General features: G+C 38.8%; 1 protein-coding gene across 1 annotated transcript in view; it reads right to left on the reverse strand.

Annotated features, from left to right (window-relative positions):
* Positions 1–22,662, reverse strand: part of TUBGCP3 (tubulin gamma complex component 3) — a 79,747-nt gene that overhangs the window by 40,540 nt on the left and 16,545 nt on the right. Inside the window, exons 6-11 of the mRNA XM_058548504.1 lie at positions 22,001–22,173; positions 19,736–19,854; positions 18,896–19,021; positions 15,607–15,675; positions 15,102–15,234; positions 13,203–13,369 (exon numbers count right to left, since the gene is read on the reverse strand). Coding sequence (XP_058404487.1) covers positions 13,203–13,369; positions 15,102–15,234; positions 15,607–15,675; positions 18,896–19,021; positions 19,736–19,854; positions 22,001–22,173 — 787 coding nt within the window. The remainder of the gene's footprint in view (positions 1–13,202; positions 13,370–15,101; positions 15,235–15,606; positions 15,676–18,895; positions 19,022–19,735; positions 19,855–22,000; positions 22,174–22,662) is intronic.

The raw sequence follows: 22,662 nt of genomic DNA on the forward strand, positions 1-22,662 counted from the left end.
CCAGTCATATGTCCTAACAGACTTGTGCTTTTGTTTCTGTAAATTCAGTTTCTAATAGCAGAACTGCTGAGTCAAAGTAATTTTTAATTTTTGTAGACAATGCCATATTTCCTTTCCAAATAGTTGTGTCGATTAACACTCCCACCAACAGGATGCTCTATATTCTGCATTCCAGCTCATTTTAGATTTTGCTGATCAGTGAGGTGAAATCATGGTTGCTTGCACTGCTGTTTTACTGACCACAAAGGAAGCTGGGCCTATTTTCACAACACCATTGCCATTTCTTTTCTTCTCCTGTGAATTGTCTTTTCATATCCTTGACCTGTCTTTCTATTAATTTTGTCTTTTTCCTATCAATACATAGGGATGCTATTATGGATAGTGACCATTTGTGAATCATTATTACAAATTTAATTTTTCCAAGTCAATCATATACCACTGTTTACAGTACGTTCCATGTTTCTGTTTTGTTCCATTTTTGTGTTAAGTCGGTAAATGTCTTCCTTTATGGCTTCTGAGTTTCTTGTCTTCCTAAGATCTTCCCATTCCTAGACTACAGAAATATTATCCATGATTTTCTTTTAGTATTCCTATTGAGTTTTTTTTATTACCTAGCTCTTTCATCCCTCTAGACTTTATCTTGGGGCAGAGTATGATGTAGGGGTCTATGTTTCCTTCTGGGCAGCATTTTCTCTTTATCAGCCAGGCCAGCACCTTTTATTTAATTCACCATCCTTTCCTCTGAGCTAGGATGCCTCACCAGAAACTATTATTATAATTATTTATATCAATAGATTAAAAGGGGAAAAAATCTGACTATATCAAGAGATATTTGATAACGTCTTTATCATCCTCCAATGGTGACAAGTTTTTTGTTTTATTATCCCCATGAACATGGATTTAACTGTATCTGGTGTTTCAATCCATTACAGGTGTTATCCTCACTGGCGCTCCATGTTTCCATTCTGGGATGACGGAAGCCTCTTCAAGCTGGCTCCTGACTCCTTTAGACCTCACCCGAGTAGTCTTCCTTGCTCTCTGGTTTGGAAGATGCTCTAGACTCATCTTGTTCATTTCTCCCCCAGACCTAGAATCAGCCACTTCTCCAAGAAGCCCTAGTTTCTTTTAGGGAGAAATAGCATTTGGACCATAACGTCAGTACCTTGCAGTTTTTTAAGTTAGAAGCTGGATGGTTTAAGACTCAATACTTGCTATGTTACACATGGCAGCTTGGTTCCCCAGGAGGACTGCAAAATCCACTTAAGTCATAACATACCTAAAGTGTCTTTTTAGTGATTCTTACATAAATTCAAAATCACCAATAGGTGAACAACACACAACCCTGACTAGGAAGATGAGTCTGTTCACAGATACAAAATGGACTTAAAGAATTTAAAAAATATTTTTAGCAATTATATAGCAATACAAAATTAACAGTTTCCTAGCAAAATGTAAATAACCTAAATTGACCCAAGGAGAGAGAGAGGACTCTAAAAAGAGCAATATCTTTATAAGATATCGGAAACGTAGAATGCTATTACTAAGGCACAGGTCCTACTGAACTTTAAAAAAAGACACCACTCTTATGTTACATAAAGTATTCTAGACCAAAGAATGTCCCTGTTTATTTTATGAATCGAGTATAACTCGAGCAAAACCTGATAAAAATAATATCCAAAATGGAAACTATAGGCAAGTTTCATTTGTGAATACAGATAAAGAAATTCTGAATAAAATATTATCCTTGCATTACTAGATTAAAATATTTTCGGTCAGGGTATACTACACTTCCAAAATACTACTAAATGGCTAAAAACAAGGGAATATATACGGAATTATAAATTATTATCATGTAGTCATTAAAAATAAAGTTTGTTCTTAACTACCACAAACCCTTCTGAGAATCTGATAAAAAGTACAGACCTTCTTCCTAGGAAAAAAATATATATCCATAAAATACACAGTTTTATGTACTATTCAGGAGTTTCAGAGATCACATTTTAAAAATCTTTGGTATAGAAGAATAATATTTAATGGCATAAAATTATTTTCATTACTTATTTCAAGAAAAAACAAAGGTTACAAACACTATGCATAGTACACACAGAAATATATAAGAATACACTGTAAAAAAGGGATATACAAAAATATTAACAGAGGTTATCTGTTCATGATGGGATTACTAATAAATTTTAATTTTCTCCTCTGTGTTTATAGGCTCAAAATTTTTTTAATTGCACAAATATTTTTAAATCAAAAAAAACATTGTTCAAAAGAATTCAGTAATTTTAGCCAATGAGTGAACATGATACCAGTAGAAATTTTTTTAGTAACATCATTTCCCAGGGCAACTAACTAAAAAAGATTTTTTTTTCTGTTCACAGAAACCTTCTCCCAAGGGTAAATATTTAAGGAAACAAAATTTTTAATGATGTCAAGGTCTTATATTTGATCCTTGTAAGTCAGGGCTAGATGGTATCAATTAAGTACAGCCAATCTCCTCTATAAGTAGGTATTTGAGTAAATGCCAACATTTTTATGACCATGAGGATAAGATAGCTACATTTATTTTCAACTCAAATTTCTTATCTTTAGGGTACCAATTTAAATGACTAAGTATCTATTGATCTTGATTTTTTAGACTTTTTTGATTTATATTCCCTTTCTAATGTAAACACAAGACGAATGATGGCTCTGAGGGATAAGCAGAACTGCTATAATGGAGGCTATCATCACTTGACCAGACTTCAATGACCCCTGAGGGAAACAGAGGACGTTACAGGCCCACTAGGAGGAATCTAAAAGGTTACTCAGCACCATGCTTGATCGCTCTGCAGCCTGCCATTCAACAGATTAGATTAATTGCATATAAATTGTATTTATCTGTTATTCCCTTAAACAGAAGAGCCAGTTTCTACAGACAACACACTAATTTATCCTGATAGTTGGAGTGCAGCTGGATTTTTATCAGTATGAACAATAAGAAAATTTAATTCAAAAGACAAAAAACCTCAGACAATTCAGTCGTCTTTACAAGTTCAGAAAGCATCACTTCATCTGAGGGCAAAGTAGCCTGCAATCACCCCTCTAGCACACATCTAGCAGCAAACACTGAGAGGCGTAGGCACACTTTAGAATATAATTAATCTTGCGAAAAATACAGTTATAGAGGGGAAAAAAATCAAGGTCAGAATATAACTGCAATATGCTTTTATTTTATTGATGCATTTTCCACTCAAGGTTCTTTAATTTTCAGCATTACGTCAAACACAGAAAGAACTAAGGGAAAAAATAAAATATAATTGTGCCATGATTTCCCATTAACTGTTGGACACAGGCCAAGGTCTCCCTATTAAAAACAGAAATGAAGAGGGTAATTTTCTTAGCAAGCAACTTCGTTTCTAAGAATCAGATCCATTAACACAGACCAGAGAGGACCCCAACTTCAACCTGTCAACAGGCAGATGGCTACGAAAAGACCTACCTCCAGCCACACCCAGAGAAGCTAACCTGCTGGGACCAGGGGATGATGACAAGGACACTGACAAGGCAAAGTGATAAATTACAATATTTCAGGGGTGCGGCATAAAAGTGCCAAAACAATAGGATATTTATACGGTAAACTTTTAAATTTCAATAATTTCTAGCAGAAGTATAAAAGGAACAAAATAACAAGAGTCTGAATGGATCAACAGAGACGGATATTCCAAAAAGCAGGCACCACATTATCTCTTGCTAGTCCACTACCTTCCAATGCAAGGATGGAGATTTTGAGAGAATTATTAAAGTTCTTAAGTAAACATTTGAAGCAAGTCTGAAAATTTTCGAATTTGAAAGCACGAGAGCTCAATTCTGACTTTCCCCTTCTTTTTTGCCGGTTTGAAGCTCTGAGCCTTTAGAGTTCTGGCAAGTTTATCCTGCAGCCTCTCCAACCGTCCATCGGCTTAACGCCGAGCTGACTGGTTCTCTCCCACAACAGGCAGGATTTGTTCCTCGGTCAGCTGATGGGCTCAGAGCCCTATGAGCCACAAAAAGGCAGACGGATGTGGCTTCTCTAGATATTTTGGTAACAAATGAGAGAAAATGTGTATAATATCACTTTTCTTCCAAAAATACTTAGAAACTTCTCCCCAAACGTTCAAAGTACTCTCCACACTAACCATTCGGGATATCTGTGAATTCTTACAGCCCTCTCTCTTTGCCTGCCACTGCCTTTCAGCGTCACACAAGATAAAATACAAGCTGGACACCAGCCCCTGCACCTCTGGGCTAAAGGATCCCGTCTTCATAACCATTAAAGTAAAATCCCAGCTGGTGGACCCAGAGCAGTTTCTAATGACGCCACATCAGGAACAGCAAAGCTCTGAGGGCACTGGAAGTTTTTCTCTCAGGTAAAACGGATAATAGCTAAGCCTGAGCTTGCAAATCAGCCAAACCCAGAAGCCTCTAAGGTAGACAACGAGTCAGGACGCCGAGGTGGGACACTGAGGCGGACGCTAAGGCAGGACACCAAGGTAGGGACACTGAGGTGGACACTGAGGCGGATGCTGAGGTGGGATGCAGAGCAGCAGAAGGAGAGAAAAGCCTTTCCTGGGAACCAAGTAAACCCGGGGTATTTGAAAGGGTTTCCTGGAAGGACAACAAAGCTACGTGACACATCGAGTGAGCTCTGAACAGCCAGTAACAGAGACGGAGAACTCACTGCAGTCAGCGGGAGCCTAATGCAGGCAAGTTCCTGAGGAGAGCAGGCCGGGCCACAGAGAAGATCAGAGAACAAGGACAGACAGGGGAGAGAGGGTCCTGTCCCCACCCCGACCGGCATCCCACCAATCCCGAGGTGGGAAAACTAGAGACGGATGCACACATCCACGCTCAGGCTAACTGCAGAAAACCAGCTTCAGGCCACAGTGTCAGGACCACTTGGACTCTTCTTGTGGGTTTTGTTCTCGCTCAGGGTTTCTTGACCTGGGGTCCACGGGCACAGAATGCAGAGGGGTCTGTGAACTTGGAAAGGAAGGTAATTACACCTTGATATGCACTCAATTCTATCCAAAATTTAGCTTTTCCTTAGATTGTAAATGCAGATAACAAACCACAGCACCTGTGACTTTGTCACCAAAAGAAATCACATATTTTCACATCACATGTTAAGCTGGTGCACAGATCGTGACACAGCAATGAATCCTTCTCACTGAATCTATTAATAAAACACACATTGATCACTGCATCACTAATTTACTATTAGGCTTGGAAACACTCAGCAAAGGAAATTTAAAGAGTTCTTTACTACTGATTTTTCTCTAGTATGCAGTGTTTTCTATTCTTAATTGACTATTAAACTTTTTTTCCTCACAGAAAAACTCCCAAGAAGCGATTCTACAAAGGAGAGCTGGTGTGGAACAAGGAGGCGCTCTGAATCCATCTCCCTTCCGTCATCCCCAACCCTTAAGACAAACTCTGACGCTGCATCTGGCTGGAGCTGCAGGGAGTAGAGGGTGGGCATATAGGGGTCCTCAAGCGCTGCTGCACATCAGAAACACTGGGGAGCCTTGGAAATCCTCATATCCACATCACAGCCCAAGTTAAAACTCCCCACGAGGCTCCCAAGTGCAGCCAAAGGGACATGCAGACAGAACCACCGGGCTCTGCTTAGGCCTGGTGAACACGAGGTGGACAGCAAGGACTCCCTAAACCAGCAGTGAGGCTGAAGCAGGACTCAGCAAAGGAACCAGGGAGAAAGTTAAATCTTAGGAGTCCGATGTAGCTGGCACCCCTTCACATGACATAAAAGTCACCATTTTAAAGCGTGCAATTCAGTGACTTTCAGTATTGCTCGCAATACGGTTGTGCAACCATCACCACTATCTAATTCCAGAACAATTTTTATCACTCAAAGACAAATTCCATTAAGCAGTGACTCCCTATCCCTCTCTCCCTGCAACTCCTGACAACACTAATCTACTGTCTGTCTCTATGAATTTGCCTATTCTGCACACTTCATATAAATGAAATCACACAATATGTGACCTTTTGTGTGTGGCTTATTTCACTCAGCCTACTGTTTTCAAGATGCATCCACGTTGTAGCATGTGTCAGAATTTCATTCCTTTTTAAGGCTGAATGCTACTCCATTGTATAGATATACCACATTTTGCTTATCCATTCATCAGCTGATGGACATTGGTGGTGTTTCTACTTTTTGACTATTATGATTACGAGTAACTGCTATGAATATTCATGTACTAGTTTTTATGTGAATGCATGTTTTCATTTCTCTTTGTTATATACCTAGAACTGCTGGGTCTATGTTTTAATTTCTTGAGGAACTGTCAAACTGTTTTCCTCAGTGGCTACACCATTCTATATCCCCACCAGCAATGTTTGAGGGTTCCAATTTCTCCAAATCCTCATCAACACTTGTTTTGTTCTGGTTTGTTTCATTTTGTTTTTCTGTGAGATCAGCCCTGTGCTAACATCTGCCAATCCTCCTCCTTTTTTGCTGAGGAAGACTGGCCCTGGGCTAACATCCATGCCCATCTTCCTCTACTTTATATGGGACGCCGCCACAGCATGGCTTGCCAAGCAGTGTGTCAGTGTGCGCCCGGGATCCAAACCTGCAAAGCCCGGGCCGCCACAGTGGAGTGCACACACTTAACCGCTACGCCACCGGGCAGGCTCCTGCTTTTGTTTTTTAATACCATCCAAGTGAGTGTGATGTGGTATCTAACTGTGGTTTTGATTTACATTTCCCTGATGACTAATGATGATAAGAATCTTTTCCTGTGCTTACTGCCCATTTGTATATCTTCTTTGGAAAAATGTCTACTTAAGTACTCTATTTTTTAATTGGATTATCTTTTTGTTGTTGAGTTGTGATAGTTCTTTATATATTCTGGATACTAGACTTTTACCACACATACGATTTGCAAATATTTTCTCCCATTCTGTGGGTTGTTTTTTACTTCCTCAATAGTGTCCTTTGATGTACAGAAGTTTTTCATTTCGATGAAATCCAATTCATCCATTTTTTTCTTTTTTTGCTTATGCTTATGCTGGACGTGACATATCTAAGAAAGCATTGCCTAATCGTCAGTCACAAAGATTTACACCTGTGTTTACTTCTACAAATTTTACAGCTGTAGGTGTCACGTCTATTTTGAGTTAATTTTTATATACGGTATGCAACTGAGGTCCAAATTCATTCTTTTGCATGTGGCTATCCAGTTGTGCAAGCACCATTTGTTGAAAAGACTATTCCTTCTCCATTGAGTGGTCTTGGGACTCTTGTTGAAAAATCAATCAAACACAAATGAATATTTCTGTTTATTTCTGGACTCTCAATTCTACTCTGTTGATATACTAGTCTATACTTATGACAGTACCACACTGTTTTGATTACTTTGCATTGTAATACGTTTTGAAATCAGGAAGTGTGAGTCTTTCAACTTTATTCTTTCTTTCAAGAGTGTTTTAGCTATTCAGTGCCCTGTGCATTTCCATATGAATTTGAGGATCAGGTTTTTCATTGCTGCAAAAAAGGCCACTGGAATTTTGATAGAGACTACATTGAATCTGGAATCAGTTTGGGGAGTATTGCCATCCTAACAATATTGAGTCTTCCAATCCATGAACATGGGGTGTCTTTCCATTTATTTAGGTCTTCCTTCATTTCTTTCAACAATGTTTTGTAGTTTTCAGTGTACACATCTTGCACTTTCTTGGTTAAATTTATTCCTAAGTATTTTACTGGTTTTGATACTACTGTACATGGGATTGTTTTTTTAATTTCATTTTTAGATTGTTTATTTCAAGTATATAAAAATATAACTGATTTTTGTGTATTGATATTATATCCAGCTAATCTGGCAAACTTGTTTATTAGATAAACATCATGAATACTTTCATTTTTCTGCATATAAGATCACGTCATCTGTGAACAGAGATAATTTTACCTCCTTTCCATTTTGGACGTCTTTGTCTTTTAATTGTTTGCCTTGCCTAACTGCCCTGGCTAGAACTTCCAGTATAATGCTGAAGAGAAGTGGTGAAAACGGACACCCTTGTCTTGTTCCTGATCTTAGGGAGAAAGCACGCATTCTTTCACCATTAAGTATGATGTTATCTGTTCGTCTTTCATAGATGCCCTTTATTAGGTGAGAAAGTTCCTTTCTTTCTAGTTTGGACATTTTATCATGAAATAGTGAATTTTATCACGTTTTTTCTACATCAATTGAGTTGTTGGTGTGTTTTTTTCCTTCATTCTATTAATATGGCATATTATATTGATTTTGATTATGTTGAACTACTCTTGCATTGTTGGGGTAAATGTCACTTGGTTATAGTGTACAATCCTCTTCAGCAATTCCATTTTTTGGTATTTTATGGGGATTTCTGCATCTATATTCATAAGGGATATTGGTCTGTAGTTTTCCTGTGTTGTCTCTGTCTGTGGTATCATAGTAATACTACCTCATAAAATGAGTTTTGTTCCTTCCTCTTCTATTGTTTGGAAGAGTCTGACAAGGATTGGTGTTGATTCTTTAAATATTTGGTAGAACTCATCAATGAAGCCCTCTGGTCCTGGGCTTTTCTTTATTGCAAAGTTTTTTAGATTATTGATTCAATCTCTTTATCTGTTATATAGGTCTATTCAGATTTTCCATTTCTTCATGAGTCAGGTTGATAGTTTTCTTAGGAACTCTCAGGCTTTATTTATCTGGAAATGTCTTCATTTCTCTTTCATTATTTATGAAGAAGAGTTTTTGCAGGATACAGAATTACTGAAGGATATCTTTTCTCTTTCAGTATTTTGAATATAAAACCCTACTGCCTTCTGGCCTCCACAGTTTCTGATGAGAAATCAGCTACTAATCTAATTGAGGGTCCCTTCTACGTGATGAGTTTTCCTCGCTTGATGCTTTCGAGATTTTCTCTTTGTCTTTCTTTGTCTTTCCACAGTTTGATTATAAAGTGTCTTGTTGTGGATCTCCCTGAGTTTATCCTCCTTTGTATTTTTTGAGCTCCCTGAATGTGTAGATCAATGTTTTTCATCAAATTCAAGTACCAGAGAGGTCTCTTAGGCTCTTTTCATTTTCCTTCCTTCTTTTTCCTTTCTGTTCCTCAGACTGCATAGTCTCAGTTGATCCATCTTCAAGTCCTTTTTCCTTCTTCCTCCTCAAATCTGCTGTTGAGCCCCAACAGTGATGTCTTTCATTTCAGTTTTTGTACTTTTCAACTCCAGAATTTCTATTTGGTTCCTTTTTACAATTTCTATCTGTTCATTCATATTTTGTGCTTTCTTTTGAGAAAGAGCAAGAGAAAGAGAAAGCAGCATTTCCCTATGCAGACACTTAATTAACTAATATTAAATGCGTGGTTATAAAGCTCACCTATAGCTATTTAGAGTTAGCTACACACTTAAAGAAATACGATTTTACAACCCAGTTATAACTCATTATGCAGACTGAGGAAAAACTAACCTACATAGGTAATGAAGAGACAAAAATTCCCAAATTTTAATTACATACAAGTCAAACACACAATGCAATTGTCTAAACTACCAAATTCTTATGGTAAATATATTATTTAGAGTAAATTAAAGAGAATTTTCCCAAAATTAAGCAAAGATTTCAATGAATATTCATAAATTTAGGGTTCAACAGAAGACAGAGAAGACAGAGGACAACACTAATAAGAGAAAGGCCACAGACATCTTAGGGACATCATATATTCATATTTTATCCAATGCTCTTTTTATATTAATTAAAAGCAGGTTATATATTGCACACTTACCATTTGCCTGACTCAATCCTCACAGACACACAAAATCCCAGGAGACAGGCACTACTATTGTGCACATATGAAAGGTGTGGAAAGCAAACTGAGGAAAACTGTGGAGGGCAAACTGTGGAAGGCTAAATCATTCGCCCAGGATACAAGGTCAAGGTATTTCTCATAAATTTACACAGCTAAGCATGGTTCATCATATACAAATCATAATATAAAAAGAACATACATCCTGAAAAGAATGTTCATTTTTTATTTTCTTACCCACAAAATCATTTAGACTCTCTCAAGTACATAACAAATTTCTAAAACTCAGATAATTTTTATTATGATAACAGTCAGGAGATTTAATAAGCATTGTAAATAATCAGTTACACAAGTTTTTAAAGTTTCCAAAATTCCCCCCATCCTGTAATTCCAGAAGACTTCAAATGCATTAAAAATGATAAGTCTCACTCTATCAAAGGAAAGGCATTACCTAAAAGTCTCCTCATCACAACAGTAATGATGGATAAAAACTGAACTGTACAAGCATTAAAGTCTCCATTTAATCTTGAACAATTAAGTCTGATTTAAATTTCTCATTAAATAAACAACTTTATGGCACTTTCCAGAAATAGTACCTAAAACTAAAGATTCATACTTAACTATGATGAACACAAAGTATGCTTCCCTGTAGATGGCATGTAAATGTTTTTTAGCATATACGAAATCTATGACTCCATTTATGAAAAATTTAAAATAAGACAAAACTATGGTGTTAGAAGTGAGGACAGTGTATTCCTTTAGGAATACGGAAGGGGCAGTGGTGGGGGGCAGATAACAATGGAGGTGCTGCTGAGGTGCTATCCTGACCTGGATGGTGGCTCATTCTGTAATATTTATTAAGCTTTACACTTGAGATCTGTGTACTTTTCCGTATGGATATCTCAATAACAGGAGTTATAATTGAGCTTGGTGGTAAGGAGTGATATCAGTTAACATAAGAGATATATGTCTAAGTAACTGACACAAATCCAAAGGCAAAGCAAAACAAATGAAAATCCTGAAAGAGAAGGCAATTTTTATAAATTGCATATCAAAAAATGAAAAATTATAAAATTAAGATCTAAACAAAAGCTAAAGAGATTAACTATATGGCAGGGCAGAAAATGGGGGAGGTACAAATTCCTCATCTTAACAGCAGGAGCAGATTAAAGAAACTAGTTTACTCTTGACTTTAGCATTTAGAAAAATTCAGGTTAAAGAAAGTTCGGAAAAACTTAAAGGTTACCATTAGTAAAATGAAAACATAATACCTTTCAAAGCTTTCAATTCATAGAAAATAGCTCATTTAGCAAAAGGAATATAGGAAACATAAAAACATTTCTTCTTAATCTATAAATTCAATGTGCGATTCCTATCAATATAACAAAGTAACTTTTGGCAGAACTGACAAGCTGATTCCAAATTCATATCCAAGTAGAAATGTGCAAAAAAGCAAAGAAAACTGTGAAAAGAAGCTGCTCCTACCAGATATCAAACCATAAAGCTATGGCTATTTAAATAATATTGACAAATAAATAGCCAACAAAAAATAAAAATCAGAAAAAACAAAGTCCAGAAACAGACTCAGGTGTATATGGAAATTTAGTACATGATAAAATGTGGCAAAACCAACATTTGGGGGGTCTCAGTCAGGGCTATGATTCTTTGCACCAGTCTTACAACTTTTCTCTGAGTCTGAAATAATGTGAAAATAAACAATTTAAAAAAAATTAAACGAAAAAAGTGCAATTACAGATACAAGATATCCAAATGTATAAAACTATCCCAAGAGTCAATTCTAAAAGGACAGACAAATCCCCAGGAAAAATGGGCAAAGGATACAAACAGCAATTAGTAGAAGAAATAAAAATAACCAATAAACACGAAAAGCTAGTCAATCTCACTAGTAACCAGTGAAATGCAAATAAATACCATAGGAGACAGCGCATCTCATATATTAGATTAAAAACACTTCTATGAAAGTTGGGTAAAGTGAAGTGCTGACAGGGTGGAAGAACAAGAACCACAATAGAAAGCTGGCTGTAGGGTAAACTGGTAGAGCCACTCCAGAGTTCGAAATGGCAGAATCAAAGCTTAAAGTATGCATTGCCCACAACCCAGCAATCCCAGCACTCTCCCTAGAGAAACTGACAAATATGCACAAGGAGGCACATAAAAGGATATTCATTTTAACAATATTTATAAGATTTAAAACTACAAAGAACATAATCTCCATCAATGGGAGAGTTGCTAAATATAAAAAGGATGTCTATACAGTGAAATAAGATGCGGTTAATAAAGTCCAACGATAACACCGTCATGGCAGGAGCTCCAGGAAATACTGAGTGACTCACACGATACATATGCACATGGAGACTGTCACTTACGTGTTTCAAAAGTAACCAGGAAACAACACCATGTACAGTCAGTTCTGCCATCATGCTTGTTTAAAAACAACTTGTTACAGCACAACTGATACATCAAGAAACAATCTGAACATAACACAAACTTCATGATTGCATACGTGCAATTTCATCCATGAGAAACCAGAAGAAAACAGGAACACAGCCACGTGGGAATCCACAAATCACACACACAGACACATCTCCAACTCCACCAGTCACCTGAATTCATCGTGTGTATCAGCAGCCACAGCCTTCCACTCCACTGCAGATAACCTTCCTCCTGCCCACGGCCACAAGCCAACATCAGGCCTTTTTAAGGTAAATGCCATATTTATTCTAGGCTTTACACATTCTTAACCATTTAACGTGTTAAAAACTGTGCTAGAACTTCTATTAAGTTCTACCCTTTTATTTAATGTCAGTGACAAGGTTTTGAGTGTGGTGCCCCTCACTCTACTTTTTGTCAGAAGTCCTGTGGTTTTTACTATGTGCCTTTGAGGAACACATATGTTGCATTATGGCAGAACACATATGTTGCATTTGAGGAACACATATGTTGCATTATGGTATATATACATATATACAAATAACTTGTTTTGTTAAAATTTTTAACATCATAGTTAATCAAAGCAAGTTTAGTCTATACAGTAACCACGCAAAGCAACGGAACACGCAACACTGCACTGTAAGGAAAACTGGACTAACACTTAGGAGACCCAATCCTAGCTTTGCTGCCAACTTGCCTGTATACCTGGATAAGTGATTTGACCTTGCTGAGTTTCCCACTCTTAAAATTGGGATAACAATTTTCCACTAACTAAACACAGCTCTGCTGATCAATGAGATAACTGGCTTTCAGAGCACTGTACAAAATGTGCACGGCATTCAAGTGAAGTGTGGCGGCATTACCATTAACAGAAAAAAGAGCAATGGAGTGCCCGTGCTTCTACAATTTGAGTCTGAGACTCGAGTAGCATTCCTTACTTCATGGTAAGTGTCCTCGAGCTCCCCGTCGTATATCCACCGGTAGAGGAAGCTCAGGACGGGATGCGACACTAAGCTGAGAATGTGCTGCACCAGGGACCTTGTGTACGGGTCCCCTGTTTTCGTGTAGGCGTGGACCGCTGAGGCCAGCTCACCTCCTTTCCTTCCTGGGGGATACAGGAAAAACACCCAATTTTACACTCACAGTAGAAGCCAAAAACTTAACACTAACCAAAATGGCCAAATAATTGAGATAAAGTGTGTTTGTTTCCCTAACATCCCTTTGGACCTAGAAGCAGCGGTAAACATGTCATGGATCAGGAACCAAGAGATCAAGAGTCCACTCCGGACTTTACACAAGCCAAAGCGAGTCCCTCGTCTCTTCACGACCACTACGGGGTTTGTCAGTAGCAAAAAACTTGACTCGCTATATGACCTAGAACATGACTTTTCACCTTTTTGACTGAGACACACATTAAGATTCATATTTTATACTGCAATCCAGTATACAAACAAACATACACAAAAAATAAAAGTTTTACAAAACAATACTTACACTTAAATATTTTCTTCCTTTATTTTCTTTTGGCATAATATGCTAGTCTCAATTCACTAAGTTGATTTCATAACCCATTAACTGGTTGCAACTTACAGTTTGAAAAATACTGCTCTATGTTGAGACAACAGTCCCCTGTGTCTTGGGAGCACAGCTCAGTATGATGTTTTGGGAGTAGCAAAAATCAGGTCCAAAAAATATAAGCCCATGAAGAGTTCCTTATGTCATATTAAGAATTCAGGATTTTATTAGATTGCTGAAAGATCTGAAGGAAAGGACTGACGTGATCTAATTTTAATAAGATTCTTCTGGCATGTATGCACAAAAATGGAGGCATGGAGACCAAAGACAGAGCCAGTCAGCAGGTTATACAGTGGTGCATAAAGAAAGCACAGAGCAGGGTTCAAACAGCATCTGACGGAGCGGCAGCGATTTGAAACATACAAAGGAGTCGGGCACCAGGACGTCTGTGGCTAATTGGACACTGAAAGAGATGGGGCAGTGGGACGAAAATAAAGGAGGAGTCTGGTAGGAGTCCAATTATGGGGGAGTGCTGGTAATTGGAGAAAAAGGAGATATTTATTCACTGTATTCAACTTTTTTCTAGGGGAAGTGCCAGGCAGTGGAGGAGGCAGAGCACGGACGGCATAATGAACTTGGATTTAGACATGCTGAAGTTCTGGTTCTTGTCAATCGCCCATTAGGAGGATGCCAACGAACAGTGAGCCATGAACTACGGGGCAGACCTCTGGCTTTTCACAATTCATTTAGTCCTAACAATCCTAAGAAGTCCAGACTATTAGTGTCCCAATGTTACAGACGAGGAAAAATAAAGAAAAAGGTTCTTGGCCAAGGTAGCACAAACAGTGAGAAAAAACGTTCAGAAGGCAACTAGAAATACAGACCGAGAGCCCAGAAGAGGCCAAAGCCAGACACGCAAACATGGGAAGTTGTAACATAAAGCTGGTGAACCCAGACAGAGACCATGACCTCAGGAAGAATGAAATGCTAGGAAAGGCTGCTAGTTAAGAGTCAAGTAAAAGAAGAAATAAAAAAACAGTTATAACACCAAGGACCACAAAAAGAAGAGAAATCTTCAAAAATCAGATACTCTCCTCCTTTATTCCCTCATTTCAACGAAATCCTGAGCTTCTACAAGTGCAAATACTGGGCCACGTTGACAACTGGTTATTTTCCCCTATTAAGTTCATATCTATTAATTTTTATCAAGCAGCATACTTATGGTTGTTAAGGCTACAAAAGAGCAGGCGCAAAAATAAACCTAGATGACGTTCCTTAAAACCTGCTTTGAAATACAGCGGGTCCATGAAACACAAAACAACCTTGGCAGTGGTCCACCAGGGCCGCGAGGGTCTTCAGTCTTATCTTGGGGTCGTACGTCCACACCAGCAGGCGCCGGAGTGTTAAGCTACTCTCAAGGCCCAAATTCACACCCTGATCATCCTCTAACTGTAGCTGAAAAACAATAATAATGTATTGTGTAAGTACAGGTCACTAAATACGTCAATCATTTCTTAATCCATGTCAAGTGAATATGGGAAAGGGATTATTCTCATAAAAATGAAACAAAAGGTCCCCTCTGAGAGAACAACAGTTCCTTCAAGCTACAAGTGAGCTGTTTAAATGGTAGACAGGACCCTGAAAATCAGCCACTAATTGGCTCTAGGATACATTGAAACTTTATAGATTTCCAGATCTTACAAGCAGTATTATCAAACAGATTTTTATCTTTTAACAGTAATTTATGAAGAAACTTAAAAATTCTATATAGTTGCCATTTTGTAACACTTCAAATCATGAACAAATTAATAAAAACAAAGTATTTACCTGGGAATGTAAAACAGAAAGTAATCGGTAGTATTCTTTGAGTTCTTGGTGCAAGGCAGCACAAAAGCTCTGTGTAGAAAGAGTAAGTATAATTAAAGTACAACACAGTCATTACACATGACATAGTCATTACACAAAATTTGAACTGCACAAGCACAATGCTTTAAGACAAAGTTTGGGTGCTCTGCATGATTTAAATTCTGGTTCTGTCAACGGTCTTCTAGCAGGTTTAACCACCACAATATATATATTTAATAATGTTAGGGAAGTGTCCTTTAGCATGAACTTTGCAGAAGAGAAATGAAGAAAATGGAGTACGTATCTCATAAAGCTAAAAGCGTATTCACTTTGAACAACGATCCTTTATTTTAAGATTACATCCCTTCTAAATTTTTAGAGTTAAATATAATTTTCTTTAATGTTCTTAATTGGCAAAATTTTACAATTGGCAACTCTACACCAATTTCCCCCAATTCTGGAGGGAGTCTATACTGCTAATTTTTCCCTTTCATATTACTAAAAACTTCTTTGTACTTCTCCAATCTTAAATGCTAAAAAGGTGTCAAGTCAGAAGCTGTAAGAAGGACCTTCACATAGTCCAAGAACTTTCTGGAATGAACTATGGGATGTAAACCCAGGAATACTCAGTGGGAAGCTTTGGTTTCCAAGAGAACCTATAACAGACAGAACTTGCAAAGGATAAAATCTGTTTTCTTTAAATATCAGGCTTCACGCTTTTCTGCATATTTTAAAGCAATACATAATCAGTCATCTCTAGGTTTATACTTACTGTATTTATGTTTTGTGGATTGGGTCTAATACAAACATTTTCATCCTTACAGTAGGCTATAAAAATGAACATAAAACACTGCTTTTGCAGACTCCAGTGAACATGTCAAAAGTGAGAGCTGCAAGATGGACTCTCTTAGTTTTCGAACCAGATGACCTCAGCGTGAAATCCTGGGCATACCCTGGGCATATCACCTTGGGCCAGCCCCTCCCTGTCCCCAAGCATCACCGGCCCATCTACACAGGAGGAATAAATGAGACAACATGGCACAAGGCAGACACGGGAGCTGCTGACACTTCAGGTCAGTTTTCCTAACTAATATTCACAGAGAAAACAACATGGCATCTTTGCAGGCCCAGCATCTCTTTTTACAAAAACCCCATCCCAGTGCCCAGGGCAGACAGACATACACAAACACATAAAAGTTAAAAGCAAAAACAATACCCAAACTGCTGATCATTAGAAATAATGAAATCATAATCTATCATGTAGAAGATAAATATATACAGGAGTATACCAGTCAGCCTGTAAGTGGTCTCCAACCAAGATCACGGAATTACACTGAGTAATTCAGCACCTGTGTGTTCACACGGAGGGGTTCAGTTACCTGAGGCTGTTCTCACCCTGGGTTATTAAAAAGCAAATACAAGTTTCATACTTAGGAAACACTATCTTCCTTTATAAATAAGACTTTGTTCCATTTAGCATGTCTAGAGCCAGGACACTTCTGAGAGTGAAAGGGGGCTGATAATAACCACACTGGGACAACAGGCAAAAATGGGGACTCCCCAGCTAACTGGGACACAGGGTCGCCCCAAGGAGAGCACCAATCATTCTTCTAATAAGCAAAACCACTACTTCCTCAGTAACTAGACAGTACAGAGTAATGATTTAAAAAGCAGGGAATGAGAGCGGAATGGAAACAGCTTCTCAGCAGAAGTTACACATCATATTCTGGTCCCACACAATATGTCAGGGCAATGTGGACAAATCAATTAAACTTTCTGAGGTTTAACTTTTATATCCACAAAATGGGGACAATTAACCTTTACCCAGCTAATTTTAGAGGGTTGTTAAGAGAATCAAAAACAAGAGAAAAGATTTTAAAATACAGTACTATAAAATATTGTATGACACTACCACAGTGATTACCAATCAATCTGCTGCAATCAGATAACCATATAATAGTTTATTCAGTTTTCCTGTCTTCATTTTCTGTTTGTTTTGCATCATATCTAATAAGGTAACTAGGACACATCAGTGGAATTTGCATTCATTAGGGAATGATACAAAGACATGATAAGATGGTCCTTTGGAAAAGAGGCAAGGACTCCCAGAAACCACAGCATGCTGCTAGGATGGATGGCCAATGGGCTCACCTGGCTTGCGAACTCCACGCGTCGTTAATGCCAGGTGGAGCCCGGTCCTGAAGGCTTCATCTTTCCCATCTGTTGCAGTGAGAGGGGAGAAGGGGACCTGGCCCATCCAGCCAACTGTCTGTCTACACTGGTGAACAGGATTAAGGCAACAGCGCTGGGCTAGGGACAAGCAGCGTTCTACGCACTGTATCCTAGTGCTCACAACCTTGGAGAACATCATCTTGCACGTTATCATCACCTCCATTCTACAAAGAAACTAGGGCCAAGAGAAGGAAATCTGTGCAAGATGCCATAACTATTAAAGGGTGAAGCCAACATGTGACCTGGGTGGTCTCACTTCAAAGCCGCTCCTTGTCACCAGCCGTGCTGCCATGCTATGCTGTGCCCACGTGCAGTCTACTTACTTGTCACTCTCTCTCCCCCTCAATAATTTTTTGGAGTTTTCATAGGAAATAATTACTGCCCAAGAATCAACTTGAGGGCAAAATCCTATGCTGCTTAACCTTTAAAAGGAGTTGGGACTCTGTAAACTTCACTTCTTTATTGGCTGCCTCCTGTCTGTTTCCAGAAGGAGGAGGAGGGGAAGGACCAGTTCCTTCCCAACTACTTGCCACCCTGTAGGCATTGCCCCAGCCATGGCCGTGCTGGCCAGCAGCAGCAGTTGGCTGCCTGCCTTCTGGAGCATTCCCCAATCCAGTCTCACTGTGCCACCTGGGGCACCCACAGCAGCTGGGAGTCCCCTGCTCACAGGTCTGTGTCCTAGCAGGCCCCTCCTCAGAGGGCTGCATCTGCTGGGAGCCCCTCCCCGAAGCTACTGGATTCTGATAATCCCAACCTCTTCTTTCTGCTCCCCAGTTCTATCTCTGTTTTAAATTAGCATTTGTATTCTTTTGCTTTTATGGTCCTCCTACAGCTAGGTGAACAATTTGCTGTATTTGGTTATCCTTGTCAATACCTACCGTGGTTTCTATTCTCGAGTGGACCATGACTGATACTGTCGTCTATTAGCTTCTTTATTTAAAAACAAGCCTCTTAAGAATTATTTTCATAAGATTTTAAGTAGATGAAGCATTTCCCAAAGTGAACGGCATCCTGAATGTTCTAGTAATAATGAACATACCTGACCTACGAGTCCAAATGAACGGTCTAGACTCCTCTGGTCGGTGTATTTTCTGATTTTATTATGTAACCATCCCAGTTCAGCAAGTCTGACTGCCGTATCCCTCAAGGATTTACTTAAGTTTGCCTAAAAAGTAAATATATCAAGAGGTAAAAATAAAAAAATTACACTAGAACTTTAATTATTATTTTTTTCAACCATTTGTACTTTTAATATTATAATTCTTAGGCTTCAACACATGAAATTTAAAAGTAAATAATATACCATCATTAAAGTGAAACAAAAAGCATCAGGTGACAGGCAGGAAAGTAAAACACCACTTGGGTCACGTCCCCCTGTGGAGGGACTGGCCAGGGACAGTCTGTGTCGTTCGTCACCTCGTGAAACAGCTGTGAGTTGCAGAAGAGCACAACATCAACAAGAAGGGCTGTGGGAGAGGAAAGCAAAAGCAAGCAGAGCCACCTCATCTGGAATCCTGTATCAGTGCAAACATGCCAAGTCGTGCCTGTCACTGAGGTACCTCTGGCATGCAGAAACCAGGTAGTGGGGTGGCTGCATCAGTGAAAATGAGGAAACGAAGAAACAGAAGGGAAACGAAGAAACAGAAGGGAAAGGAAGCAAGAATTGATGACAAAGGGCCCCATAACAAGATTACACAAGCCAAACACTGCACAGGGAAATAGAAGCCAGAATTTAATAGTACCACTTGACTGGACATCAGATTTTGTACCTCCAGCCCTCATTACCCCAATAACATCTCAAATTAACAGCTCCTATCTGGTCTTCATGACATTTATTCTTTCTTTTTGAATATTTTATGCAGGGTTTTAGCTATTGTACCTTTCCCTCCACTTTGTAACAATTCTCAGTGTTGCTCATCTTGATGTTTTTGCCATCTATGCCCTGGAAAACATACAAAATGTCTCGGACGAGGGCTGCCTCAGTAACTTCCACGATACCTGTAAAATGGTTTTCATAAGAGAGTAATTACTGAACAACACATTTAAAATGAAATCAATTTTATGACACAATTAGTTTTAGAGTATATATTTTGCAACCAGGACAAAATTTTAAAACTAAATAAATGAGCTTAAGATGAAAAAGAGAGTATGAAGTTTTAAGAAACACAGGATTTTCTGAAAAGGATATGGAGATCACGTAATTTCTTATACAAAAGTCTTCTAAAAAGACAACGCTATGTGTGAGAACTTAATATATAATCAAGGAGCAGCACAAATCAATCACAAAGGGATGCGTAATTATTTCTTAGATGGTGCTTGGAAAAAGCAGCTTATTACAGAGTAAGCATACAAACTTCAGTCCATTCCCAACAGCACGTAAAAAGGAGTTTTAAAAGCATAGAAGTTACTATGGTTTCCATAAACCTTGGACAAGCTACGTTAGAATTAAGGTGTTACCCAAAATAATGACAAGATAATGACAAGCAGGCAATGCCCAGAAATCCAAGATCTCATCAGCGGGAGAAGAAACATGGTCAGAGTACACAGTCGGGCATCAGGACTCTCAGAACTAGGCATACAGAGTCAGAAGGTGAGGACAGATTTGTATTTCATAGTCGTGGGGATAATATTCTACAAATATCAATTACATCAATTTGCTAGTAGTATTGTTCCAATCTTACCTATCATCATTGATCATTTTTATTTACTTTTTCCATCAATTACTGAGAGAAGTTGAGTTAACCAACTGTAATTGCGGGTTTGTGTCTTCTTTACAGTTCTGTTGGTTTTTCTTTGTGCATTGAAAGCTCTGTCGGCAGGTGAACATACATTTAGGAATATGACTTCTTCCCCAAGCACTGACCTTTTCGCTGTTGTGCAATGTCCCTCTGTCCTTGGCAACACTTCTACCACCGTTTACTTGATATTAAGACAGCCACCCAGCTTTCCTATGGTCTGTGTTTACAAGAGGTGTTTTTTCCATCCATTTACTTTTAACCTATTTGTGTTTCTATATTTAAAATGTGTCTCTTGTGAGCAGTACATAATTGTCTAAATAGCATTTTTTTTTAAAAATCTGTCTTTTAAACAAAGTGTCTAATGCATATAAATTTAGTGTAATTACTGATATGTTTGGATTTAAATTTACCTTACTGCGGTATGTTTTCTATTTATCCCACTCTTCTTTCTTCGTTTGTACTTCCTCTCCTGCTCTTCTGGGTTAATCAAGTATATTTTTCAGTCCTTTTCTCTCTTAGCTTTGTACAGAATATAGGTTTGAGGGCAGGTCAGGGGTCAGGAGTCACACAAACAGGAAGCAAGCAGAGAAGAGCACTCTGACCCCATCTGAAACCAGCTTCTCTGCCCCAAGCACACAGCTGTCACCTGTTACAGGACAGAGCAAGACTGGCAAGTCCAGCTACACAGGGGTAGGCTGAGCTCTACGCTCCAAGCTGTCCTCACAAGTCTAAAAGACACTGCGCATCCTCACATTCTATGCAAGGACAGACCACAGCTAGAGGAATTTCAGAATCTGTAGATTATGAACCATAAAGCCCCTTCTTCTATTTTCAGGATACTCGTGTTCCAAACACTGCTATTCAGGTGGTTCTCATGAAAGAAACTCAAACTTTCTTTGGAATCTAGCAGAACTTTAGAACTCTCAATGAGGCATTCATTTAACCACCAAATAAATCTGCAACGAGCTTCTTCACCAGCATGGTGAACAAGACAGAAACAGCCCCTCCCTGGTGGAACTTAGACTGTCAGGAAAGATGGTAACTTGTACTAGAAGCCTGGCCCAGCCTGGAGACACTGTCCCAGGAAGAAAGGCAGAGAGTAAAAACAGAGACGGGGGATGTGATGAGGAAGAGAAGAGAAGAGCGCTCCAGATGGGGGAATCCACTTGGACAAGGACCTGAAAAGTGAATGGCGGTGCAGATTACAAGGTCAGGGCGACATGGAGTGATAAAGCCAGAACTTCCCAAGGCGTCACACACCACAGTTAGGATTCTGAGCCTCATCATGAGAGCAAGAAACCACCCAAAGGTTGAAAGTGGGGATTCCTGACCAGTATTTTAAAGTAAGGGAAGCATGAATTCTAAATGTCCAAAGAAAAGCTACATTAAAATATATCCTTACTCACCACCCGCATCCCCTTCTCTTCTTGGCCTTGTCCCGGTGCGAGAAACAGGGTTGGGGATGCCTTTTGAGGTAGTGGTTTGTAAAGAAGGCTGGTTTGCAGTTAAAGTCCAGGCAAGACGCGACCCCAACTGCTGTCGAAGACAGTCTCCTACTCCTGAAGCTTGATGAGACTGTCTAAAAGAAGGAAGGGACATCTCATATCTCCAAACACCCAGGCTATTCACTGAGGAGACAAAAACACTTCCAGAAATTTTTCTTACCTTACTATATGGAATTACCTAATCTTATGACTGCAACACATGAGTGACATAACCCTACTCCAGCATTCTAACAACGATCAGTCCAAGGCCTCCCTGGAATCCTGAGGCTGGCATTCAGCCTCCAACTGCCACCTCCACATTTCTAACCATAAAAATCAAAATCTATTTTATTTTTCTTTACAAACACATAACATACTTTACCCATTTGAAACCACTTTGAAATTCACTACTAATTTTAACTTCAAAATTAACACCTTTCATTCACTCAGCATTTGTTGAGCACAGGAGTTAAAACCCTGGAATATGGACCCTCTTCCCTATCCTCACTTGTCTCCCAGTCTTCACGGTGCTCAACGTGAAAAGAAATACCATAATTTTCAATTAATCTCAAAACCGTACAAAC

Source organism: Diceros bicornis, chromosome 9, assembly GCF_020826845.1.
Source record: "Diceros bicornis minor isolate mBicDic1 chromosome 9, mDicBic1.mat.cur, whole genome shotgun sequence".
Taxonomy (NCBI): domain Eukaryota; kingdom Metazoa; phylum Chordata; class Mammalia; order Perissodactyla; family Rhinocerotidae; genus Diceros; species Diceros bicornis.